The sequence below is a fragment of the Achroia grisella genome, unplaced genomic scaffold (genome assembly GCF_030625045.1).
Source record: "Achroia grisella isolate CSIRO2021 unplaced genomic scaffold, CSIRO_AGI_Agris_v1 utg474, whole genome shotgun sequence".
Taxonomy (NCBI): domain Eukaryota; kingdom Metazoa; phylum Arthropoda; class Insecta; order Lepidoptera; family Pyralidae; genus Achroia; species Achroia grisella.
In genome coordinates, this window is record NW_026712878.1 from 2,584,728 (window position 1) to 2,596,562 (window position 11,835).

The 11,835-nt window shown below is 30.4% G+C and overlaps 2 protein-coding genes across 3 annotated transcripts; one reads left to right on the top strand and one right to left on the bottom strand.

The window, feature by feature from the left end:
• Positions 1-558: 558 nt before the first annotated feature.
• Positions 559-4,842, bottom strand: LOC131845503 (ADP-ribosylation factor-like protein 3). 2 transcript variants are annotated; one of them, XM_059194570.1, is made up of 6 exons: positions 4,715-4,842; positions 4,269-4,529; positions 3,504-3,636; positions 2,628-2,731; positions 1,912-1,926; positions 559-671 (listed from the first exon to the last, which is right to left on the bottom strand). In XM_059194570.1, exons 1-6 carry the CDS (start codon positions 4,715-4,717, stop codon positions 615-617), a joined length of 573 nt encoding a protein of 190 aa, XP_059050553.1. In that variant the 5' UTR covers positions 4,718-4,842; the 3' UTR covers positions 559-614. The 2 variants fall into 2 exon arrangements, with proteins under 2 accessions (XP_059050553.1, XP_059050554.1); XM_059194571.1 differs by lacking the exon at positions 559-671 and having other exon boundaries at positions 1,041-1,926.
• Positions 4,843-5,086: 244 nt separating this feature from the next.
• LOC131845527 (H/ACA ribonucleoprotein complex subunit 2-like protein) lies at positions 5,087-6,695 on the top strand. The gene is made up of 2 exons (XM_059194597.1): positions 5,087-5,398; positions 6,039-6,695. Exons 1-2 carry the CDS (start codon positions 5,163-5,165, stop codon positions 6,268-6,270), a joined length of 468 nt encoding a protein of 155 aa, XP_059050580.1. The 5' UTR covers positions 5,087-5,162; the 3' UTR covers positions 6,271-6,695.
• Positions 6,696-11,835: the final 5,140 nt, after the last annotated feature.

An 11,835-nucleotide genomic window follows, 5' to 3' on the forward strand; every position in this document is an offset into this window, starting at 1 on the left:
AGTTTTTCTCCCGCCATGATTACGGGTAAACTGTTACCTGTAACATGGTAAGATCGCGTGATTTTTCCTAATTGTACGCATAAAAACATATATGTGAATACTATCAGCTCTATATATAAAGCTCTTGTTTCTTAATTTAGAAACATCCTATATATTAATCGTAATAAAACCCATAGTTTATTAACTAACTTATAACTTTTCTCATGACTAGAAGAAATAGATACACAATATCATTTTCAGTATCTCACTAAGCATAATTATTTAAGTGTAAAAATATTTATTTATCTCTAAACATAAATCGGACGGACCATTTTTACTACACATTACTGCGATTATATTAGATTTTTTTGTTATAATTTAATAAACAACACAGCAGATATACAGAAAATATAAATACACAAAATATACGTAACATATAATCAACCAATAATAAGAGAATATTATGTTAAGGATCATATGGTCATATATGAATCAATTTATGAAACATATTACACGTCGCATTCTTTCACGCACGATCAGGAACACGCGATTTAACGCGGGAAAAACCTCGCGCGCATTCTAGAAATTATCTATTTATTTTCTATTGTTAGATAGATTTATAAATAACTTTATAATTAATACGCAGGAATGAGCAAGCTTAAAAAGTCGGCTCTTGTTTTCTTTTTTCTTACCTGTAAGCAAATTCGCACGTGAAAGAGAGCACGTATAAAGGCAGGCAGTTACTTAACTCTATATTTTTAAGAAAGTTTCGAACGGTCTGTGCTGTCTTAAGTAACTCTGTATATTTAAGATAAAATCCAATGACGACGCCGTAGACACCCTGCTTTCTCTAGTAATGCGCCAATCAAACGGCGTTTTGATTGGCGCATTACTAGAGTTAGGCACAGTTAGTGCTGACTAAACCTAATATAAGAGATCACTAATCGTTTGTACTCTTCATCAATAACTAGCACAAAAATGTATTTTAAAACGCATCAATCTTACTGAACGCACGGTATAAAACGAGACGGCAATATCCGGCTGTCTTTTATCTCTACGTGCAATAACGGTTGATTTTTCGATACATTATTCAATATTATATTTAGGTACGGTAATAAAACTGCTAATTAAGAACTAAATACGTTACAAGGGATTATTATGTTAAGTAATAGCTGTTATTACTTTCAGGCTTACTTTTACCGTGACCAATGCAATATTCATTTAAAGAATAATTCATTTAAAATACTCTTTTAAAGTATTTGCCTATTAAGAGAATAAAAAAAAATGGCACAGATATAAACTATTTAATTACTGCAGTTTTTTTTGTATTAATGTAATATTTAAGTTTGAATTAACTCAATACTAGAATAATATTTGAAATAATTTTTATTTTAATTTTATTCAAATAACGTCAAGTCAGCGTAGCCTAATGTTAACACTTCTCATACTAGCAATAACTAAACATGTGTTGATATCATCACATATCAAAAATCATAATAGGATATATTAATACCACTAGTTGCAAATAAAAATCATAAGTAAAATTGACTAGTCTAATATACTTATACTAAAATCACACTAATATATTTTGTTCCACAGAAACCCTCTACTTCAATCCTGACATGATTACTAAAGAAACTGTTGAATACAAAAATAATCTTCAAAATCGGCGGGAAATTAGCAAAAAATATCAATCAATACATTCAAATTGAGTTTCTTCTCAAATTTAAATTGAAAATTAATACTCATACCAAGTTATCAATAAATAACATAATTTAAATATAATGTCCAAATTAATTCTCTAAATTGCACTTATTTTCCAAAAATATCAATTAAGTATTATATAATGTGAGAATTTTATTTGTATAACATACTAGTTAAATTAGGTATTGCAATTAAAAGTTACTTCTTAACTGGAATATTCTTACATACCCATTCCATACCTTCCTGCAAATAAAAAAATGTATGTTTATAATGTGTAATAATATTATTATCATAGTAGGTATTTACTCAGAAATAAAATACAGATTAGGTACTATGGAAATACTACGCCACTCCAAACTATCCCATTTCCATTATAATTCAGTAGAATTAAAAAAAAATGTCTTTTTAATATTTTATTTCTTTAAATAAACTTAATGTAATTGTGTTCTAAGACAAGTTTCGAGCCTCTGGTGGCAAACTCAGATTAAAGTCATGCGTTACGCATAAGTTGGCCTTCAGCTACTACATAAGTCCTTCCGCGTGCTTGGTGTGCCCGTCGTATGTTAGACGCTGTTTTCCGTTTTTACCTACCCTCTCATTTGAGCCGTTGTAGTTTTGATATTATGGTTTAGACTGAGATCGTCTAAACCATAGTATCAAAACAACTAAAAGAAACTTTTCCAGACACTATCACATTGTGGTTCCTTTCCAGCATTGATATTTCCGAACCTATACGATATTGAAACCTTCAAAAGAAAAAAGCCTATCTCAAAAGGGCGGTAACGCACTTGCAATTTCCCTGATGATGCGAGTGCTTGTGGGCGGCGGTAATCACATAGTATCAGGTGAGACACAAGCTCATTGCTCCCCTATGCTATAAAAAACTAGGGCTTAAGAGTTTAAAAAATCTTTTAAAAAAGTAATATTGAATACATATACAATACCTTGACCCCTGTGCCGTCAGTCGCGACACACGCTTGTATCTGCCAGGTCCGATCCCTGATGAGGTGCAGCCCTAATTGTTGCGCCACTTCGCTCGGTGGCAATGCTGAAATGATGGTAATTATTTACAACGTCTAGTAATAGTAATAATAACCAATGACAATTCACACTGTGCTGCCTAATGCCAAGCTAAGCAGACCTTGTATTATGGGTACTAGACATTTGATATAAATACTTTTTTATTTACTTTCGTAATATGTAACTACATAAATGTAAAACACCCAGACCGAAACAAATAATCATAATCAAGGGCCCCATTAATGGTAATTAACCCTATTTCATTAATCAGTCGCCTCTGAAAACCAACTGCTTAAATACTGGTGTATTCTTCGAGCAGTTCTTACAAATCTGACTTCATTTTCATCCCATCATTCTCCACTGTTACCAATAACACAAGCTAGGGACTATAGTATTATTACTAGTCCTTATACCTAATAAAACCCATTATAACTGGTGGGATCACTTCTTCATCATTATTAAAATGATGAACAGAATGAAAATTCTAATCACTTTGTAGGAATAACAAATTGGACTTACATGAGTTAAGAGTAAAAGTTTCATTGTTTAATTATTTTGATTGGACTACACTTTCACTGATTTCTAAAAATAGTTATTACATATTACATAGTATAAAAAAACACTGTTGCTATCTGTCCGTCCCTATGTATGCTAAAAACTTTAAAACTATGCAACAGATTTTGAGGTCTTTTTTTTTTAATAGATAGAGTGATTCAAGAGGAAGGTTTATATATATAAAACATGTACACACATACGAAGCCGGGGACTAGCTAGTATATCTATAAAATGTAGAAAATTACCAGTAGATAAATCTTGCTTATTGGCATAGACCAACAGTGGTACCCCACGCAACTTGTCATCTTGCAGTAATTCTGTTAACTCTTGGCTGGTCTCTTCTAGTCTTTGATGGTCTGAACTGTCTACTACATAAATCTATAAAATAAAAAAAACACTCACAATAAATACTTAAGTTTCTATTTTTGCCCCCATTTATTTTTTTAAGAAACAATAATGGAATGTTGCATCTGCCTGTGATCATGAAGTCAGGTCAGTTAGCCCATCTTGATAATTTGTAATTTACCATGATGATTTCAATGGGAACCGCAAAGAGGTCAACCTGACATTGTACTGCTAGCAATGGGGTTATTAGTTCACATTACTAAGGACCCCTAACCCCCTTCCCTCCTAACCCACAGATATTAGTGTTATAATTGGAGATCTATATGTATAAATTTCATTCATGTTTAACCAAGATTGAATAAGTATCCTATGACTTAGGAGAGGCAGTGGACTGCAGTAGCCTGAAGGTGATGATGATGATGTTGATGACTTATTCATCAATAATTCATCATACAGATATTTACTACTTTTCACATTTATAATATTTGCAGCCTTTAGCTAACTTAATGGCTCTGATGTATCACAGATAGTGTATGCTTATAGAACTAAGTGCCATTGACTTCTATCTTTATACACAATACTTCATGAGCACTTAATTTGCAATAATTACATGTAGCATCAGAACATAATATTAAGAAAAGTTGTCCCTCTACTTTCTTACTTACCAGAATGTCAGTATTCTCAAAGTAATTCCTCCAGTAAGGTCTAATCTTTCTCTGACCACCAATATCCCATACATTAAGCTTGAAGCCACTAGATAATACGGATTTTATATTGAATCCAGCCGTTGGAGTGACATGAGTAACGTCCTCCGACGCCAGTTGTTTCAATAATGTAGTCTTGCCAGCATTATCAAGACCAAGGAGAAGCAAACGTAACTCTTTATCGGGATTTGATCGCAGTTTTTTCAAAATGCTTAATAGACCCTGAAAATTTAATATTTACGCTAAACATTAGCCAACTTATCACAAGTATAGAATTATGAATGATATCTGTGCACTGAACGAAAAACTTATAAATACAATAAGAATTTATTTCAATTTAAAATAATTAAATATTTTACTATGAAGAGCAGGAACACTAAATTTTAACGTTGTAACGTTGTACTTACCATTTTTTACTTTTTATAACTCCGAACTACTATATATTTCAACGTGCTTATTTTTTAATCGAGCAAATTCTTCCAGTTAATTTGATTATTACAGGGAAATTAATTTCGATTTGTTGACATACTTTCGTTGCCATGGAAACAAACTGACATTAAGAAGCATTCATCAACGACTTGACATTGACGCAAAAAAATTCGTGAGCTGTCATTTTATCTGTCAATCATAATCAATCGTTCTCATTTATTGTAATATCTGTATGGGCTGAGTCCTTTTGCCTTTCCCTAAAAAGGGAAAAACAGAACCAAAAAAAAAAAAAATTATTGTAATATCTCTACTTTTTTAATCTCTGGTTTGTGCATACTACTACATACCGCATCTCATATAACAATATTGTATTCGAGTAATCCACGTGTTAATAAATATATTGTTACTAAACTTAAATATATAAAAATGGGAAAAATTAAACAAGAACCAATTGAAAACGACGAAAATGATGTCTCGATAAAATCGGAACCGCAGAGCTACGGTGATAAAGTCGATCATTGCAGCGTGATCGCAAAACCCATGGCACATAAAAAATTAAGCAAAAAGATCTACAAACTTATCAAGAAATCTACTAGCCACAAGAATTATATTAGAAATGGTTTAAAAATAGTACAAAAGCAATTGCGACTTGGAGAAAAGGGGTAAGTAAGTTAAATCTATTAATATATTTGAGGTTAGATATTTGTTTTTATAACGAGGTTGATAGCATTAGCTGTCTGTATCCCGTATAAAGTTCCAAATTCAAAATCTTTCAATAACTTTTTGTTAGATATAATAATGTTTTCACATTTAAGATGAACACAGACAACCTGTCAATATATACAACTTAGTTATACAATTTATTTAAAAAAATGAACTGAAATTTTTAACTATAGGGCTTTTTGTTTCACATGAAAGCATTTGTTAGATCATAATAGGGTTGCTATAACTGGGTCAAGGCTTTTTTCCCTTTACGCTACACAAATCCCCTTAATAGTGAGGTCACTAAAAAGCATGTAAAGGTTTGGCTCAGCAGGCCATTTTACATCCGGTGGTCGCTGGTTCGATTCCTCGCATGGTGCAAATATTTTTAGTTACTTAACTTTAGTTTACAACAGTATGATTGTTTGTATTGGTCTGGGTGGTTTCCATGTATATTATGTATGTTATTTTAAAAAATCAAAGTATTTATATCAGTTGTCTAGTACTCATAACACAAGCACTGCTTATTGTGGGACTAGTTAGTTTTGGTGCTGTGTTCTTTGTCCAAGGTTATTTATTTATTTATTATTATATTTTCAGGATTGTCATCTTTGCAGGTGACATATCACCAATAGAGATCATGTGCCACCTGCCAGCTGTGTGCGAAGAGAAAGACGTCCCATATTGCTACACACCAAGCCGTAAAGACATTGGTTCTGCTATGGGAACCATGAGGGGCTGCATCATGGTGTTAGTGAAGGAACATGAGGAGTACAAAGACTTGTTTGATGAAGTTAGAAGTGAAATCAAATTGTTAGGTCACCCACTTTAAGATTCTATTTTAAATGAAAACATAGGTTAAATATTAATGATATATCTGTGAAGACTATACTATTGTCATTGTGACAATACTGTTACAATCACCATATCTATGGGTTTGACCAGGACTTTATGCAGTGCAGTTAAATATGTATCTTATTCAAAACTCATTAAAATTTCAAATTCAACAACAATATATGCTTCATTGGTATTTGTATACTAGCAGTACTTTAAATTTAAATCTGGTTAAATTAAGAAGCAATTGTAATAGTATTACATAAGGTAGATAGTCATATAATACAATTGAATATTATCAGTAAACCATTACATAAATATTATTATACACTATGTATTGGGTTCATAAATGCACTAAACTGAAAGCCAAGTAGAATACTCATGAAATTGAATCACACTCACCTAGAAACAAAGTGGAAAACTAAGATTAAATTTTATTTTATAGGTTTAAATATTTCGAATTCACTTTGGTAGTTTGTCTCCTAAAGTTTGGCTGGTAGATCTAAGCTAATATCAATAAGCACATATATAAAAATATTCTTCAATATTTGATAATTTAATTGAAACAAAAAAATAAAATGATGAAAAAATAAGTTATAATAAAGTGATGTATTATTGTTATATGTTATATATTTATACATATATATGTTATTAAAACTAAATAATTTTGCATTTTCAGAAAGTTTTTCAGTTTTATTAATGCTATTACTGGCTTTCAGTTTATAACCCTGTATATTATTAAAAATATTTGACTTAAGTACATAGATATATACATAATCAACATCTAGAAAAATGTCATTGAAATACTAGATGTCATCATTCATACAATTACACCTGAGGATGTTAAGATTCATGACATGTTATGAGATATGATGGAATATAAATATTTCATTAAGCCTTTAAATTCGGTAAATAGTGGATAAGTATGCAATATTCCAGTTGTATATTCCATTATTGTTTAAAATAAAATATACATTTTTACAATTTTAGCCTTATATTTTGTAAGAAATTCTTCCGATATTATCCCATGTACCTCACTATAAACGTTTTTGTCAGTTAGATAAACTCATCATAGTGTCTCCAAATTATGTCTTCCTCTACTGAGAATATTTCTAGTTCCTGTTTGAGATTCGGCTTGTAAATCAAATGCTTAACATTAATATCAATTCTAGGAAAGTTAACTATAATATATTAGTCATACAGTATCTGCTTCCGTTATTATTAAATTAAAAAAAAACCTCGAGACAGACAAAGAACTACTACTCATGTTACTCTGCGGCATGTTATATCAAGTTGCAGGATTGCAATAAAACAAAGTATTAATTACACATACATTTAATACATTTATTAAAATCTATGGGTACGTAAAAAATGGCAGATTGTCAATAGCTGACAGTGAAGATTGGCAAAATACAATTATTTTAATTATGCACTAGAATGCTAAGCTAATCTAGACTTGCGTGTTGGATTAGATTTCAGTAAATTTACTAACAAAATTATAAATTCACTTTAAATAATGTGCAAAATTGTCATAATTTCTGAAAATCAAGAGACCTCAGATTGTCGATATGTAGCTACGGATTGTTATTACAAATAGAGGCTTTAATGGAAATGGTGCCCCAAAGTCGATAAAAAAATCTTTTTAACTAATAACAGTTGAATGATGCAAATTATCGTAATAAATATTAAACTTTCAGAAAGCATGAAATATATTTATTCAGTGCTGCCAAGTAGCCAAACATACTGAAATCTATCCCTACATAATCACTAATAATTGAAGCAACTTTTTTTATTTTAGATAGTAACCCTGCTTTTGAATGAGTGCTCTGACGAATGAGATCTCATTATAAAACATTCAATAAAAAATATACTTAATAAAATTCAGATCCTTTAAAGGGTATGGCGAATATTTTGAGGACGTTCATTACACCTTAGTCTGCCAATATCTACATTAACTGTCAATTAAAAAAATAAGAACAGTATTTCTGAAAGAATATTAAGAGATCTTGTAATGAACTAAAAGCAAAATAGTGTATAGTATAGTGAACTACTAAAAATATCAATAGATTGCATCTATTGACATTTTGTTGATTTACCATTAAATTTAGAAAAGACTTTTATTTTAGTTCACTACAAAATCAATTTGAAAAAATCATTAAAAATAATAATAATTTATATTATTTAAAAAAAACACAGATAATGCAAATATTCACTTCGGCATAGACCTTTTTTAAATAACAGTTACAGCAACGCAACGAAACTGTTTATAAAATTGAAGGTTCAACAAGAAAAATAGGGTTTTGAACACTCCAATAAAATATTTAATAGATATAGTAGAGTAGTAGCCGTAATGGTTATCACCCTAGGATAATTAGAGATATTAACTTACTATTACAACGTTGGTTGGCTTGATATAGATTTTTAGATAGATTGATGATATTTTTAGATAAATAATTTATTTTCATCTGCAACACACCTAATATAAATTAAAGTTAAAATAATACATATCACAGAAGAGAAAAAAAACCCGAAATAAATAATTTTATTTCGAGTTGCCATTCACAATGGTGCATTGTGCTTTATTCCTCACACGACGTGTTAGAAAAAATACACATATTTTACTATTTTTTCATATTTTACACAACAAACATTTTCGTATGTTCTTGTTTTGAATTTCTTGTTACACCTTATATAAAAATAAATACTGCTGTAGGTATGTATAATGATTAGTGATATCATTTATATGATGTTTTGTACTTTTAAGTTCTTGGCAGAATGTTTTTGCATTGTCCTTTCCGTTTTTTCTACATTGTCTATGGTCAAATTTATACACACTTTAATACACCCTTTTAAAAACCCCATACTGTAGTCTCTAGAAAAAACCTTGGAAATAATAAAAAAAATCTGAATGACTATTCATTAATCATTCAGATTTTTTTAATGTGGTATAAAAACATGATCCTATAAATACTAAAAACTGTAGACAACTAAAAATAGTTACTTAAGACTTGCCTAAATGTAGAATAATTTAAATATTTGTTGTAATTATTAGAGATCTTAATTACAGACTATTTTAATTATATGACTCCATTTGCTTCATTAATGTATCACCTCAACCGGGACAGACAAAATTAAAAGAACATTCGTATAAAAAATATTAGGACTTAGTACATTAAGACTGTAAAACTATCTTAGTGAAAAATCTGACTACAGACTTCTTCAGTGACATAAATATGAAAAAACAATAAGTATGAAGTATCAGAAAGATAAAGATAAGAAGTATGAGATATTACTATTTCTCTTGTTCATTTGTCAACTCAACGCAGCGTTTCGAGTAATCGCGGTTATTGTTTATTACATTTATAAAACAAAAGAAAGTATAATTCTAATTGACTTCAATTAAATACTTTGTTAAATATAACAAAACTGTAGGTACATACCTGGATATTTTTGATATTACCATTCATCAGATATTATCCCAAAATATGGGCTAAATCACAATACTTGCCACACCACAATCTTATTATTAACCCCATTTATAACGTCCTGTCATGTTGTTTTGGCATTACCTCTTCCTAACCCTTTCTAACACATATCCATACCAAGTTAGATCTCATTCATTCATCATTCTATTACTGGTGCTTCCCAAATTTCAACTTACAGGCGTCCTAGTATGCAGATAAATTTTTCACGTTCTTAAAAAAAAGTCAAGTATTTAAATAAAACAAATAGATTCCTTGAGTTCTCAATAAAGCATTCACACTTACCTACAGACTATTCGAAAATGTATTAAAAAAAGCTAATTAAAATCAGCGTCTTAATATTAGAGCCTTAACAATAATAATCTAATAGTGAGATGACAAGAAAGTGGTGTACAAAAATATTAAATGAGTAAATATTCTCTGTTCCTTTACACTCCATAGAGTTTTAAATAATCTATATGACCTTTCATTCATTACATTTGTCATTCAATTTTATAGCATTAAAATTCACTCTTAGTATTTCATTCATTAAAACGCGACCAAAACTACAAAAGTATGGAGATTGATAATTGGGAATTTTATATTTTTTAGTGAATGATAATTGTGCAGTGATCATTTGACTGGCCTCGCGGTGGTTAGTATTTATGTAAAGCGAAACGGTTTCTGAGGTTCGAACTTCTAGCGGTGCCCTTATCTTCAAGCAGGAGTAGTTTCAGTCGCTCCTTAAGTCCTTCCGCCGGTTTGAAGTGCCATCTGCACTTGTCCTCTATCGTCCGGTGAAACTGTAAAGGCCAGTTGCGGCCAACAGCATTAGAGTAGACCGAAAAAAAAAGAAATCGGTCAGGCGAGTAGACGTGTAAACAGATGGCAGTGCGCTCCGCTTACATGTTAATACAATTGTGATTCCGTACATATTGTACAGGTTAACTCAATCAACTTTACTATTAATTTGATTTAGTGGCTAAAGTGATACGATTCCAATTACCTAATCTCCATACTCAAAAGGTCATGAGGACCTATTCCGAAATTACAGAGCCGAACAATCGAGAACTAAACTTTGAATTGTTTAACGAATAATAGACCTATCAGAATTGAAATTTTAATGACATATTAATCGTAAACTCAAATAATAAAATTTAGAAATAGGTTATGATCGAATGATCATAACTTCTGATTTGTTAATCTCGTAATAGACCCATATGACTTTGATCTTGTCGGTGGTTGATATAAAATATTCGGATTTTGAACTTTCAAAATTATATTTCATAATCCAGTCACACATTTGAGAGCATATTGCATGACCCAGACAGTCACAAAATCTTAACTATTGTTATAAAAAACATGGAGGTACAATTACACAAGTCTATGTTAAAGAAAGATACTACCATGGTATATTAAAAACTCAACGCACATCTACCACTCAATAACATAATTAAATAATAGATGTCGCTACCATCCACTATTTGAAACACAATACTTCTCGCCTAAAACTGACTATCGTTTACTCCCTTGTCTATGTATTTACTTCTATTCTATTCACTCTCTACAGTGCAGTTCAATGTATGTGGAGTTGCATCAGATTTGACATAGCACAACGATACTGACATGTCAAATGGGACAGTATTAACTGACCAAATATAAATATATTAATATACACTTAGCATACTGAAATAAACTTGTTAAGTTAATTTCTTAAAATAATCAAGGAAGAGACTTGTTGCGTTTTTACTGATCTTCGGTGACTTAGATACATATACTTCCCCATACTTAAAATTTCAGTCTATGACCAAAATATATGACTTGTATCCCATGACAAATCTGACGCATTCCATCAAAAATTATATATCTAATATACAATAATTATAATTCTTAAGTTTAAAAACTATTACTAAATTCGCAATATAAATTATAAGTGACAATTATCGTCTCTCTATCAACAAATACTAAATTATACAGATCACAAATTCATCGCCTTAAATTATATACGATATTATAACATATTTATATATTATATAAATAAACTGATATAGCTATTTTAGCATTATATATATTCAACTTGAGCTTCAATAGCAGTTTCTTAT

Excerpts from the sequence above, each read along its gene's own strand:
- LOC131845503 (XM_059194570.1), bottom strand. Across the intron at positions 3,637-4,268 it reads TTGAGAATACTGACATTCTG|ATTTATGTAGTAGACAGTTC; the intron begins GTAAGTAAGAAA and ends TTTATTTTATAG. Across the intron at positions 2,732-3,503 it reads TAAGCAAGATTTATCTACTG|CATTGCCACCGAGCGAAGTG; the intron begins GTAATTTTCTAC and ends CCATCATTTCAG.
- LOC131845527 (XM_059194597.1), top strand. The coding sequence starts at position 5,163 with ATGGGAAAAATTAAACAAGAACCAATTGAAAACGACGAAAATGATGTC. Across the intron at positions 5,399-6,038 it reads TTGCGACTTGGAGAAAAGGG|GATTGTCATCTTTGCAGGTG; the intron begins GTAAGTAAGTTA and ends TTATATTTTCAG.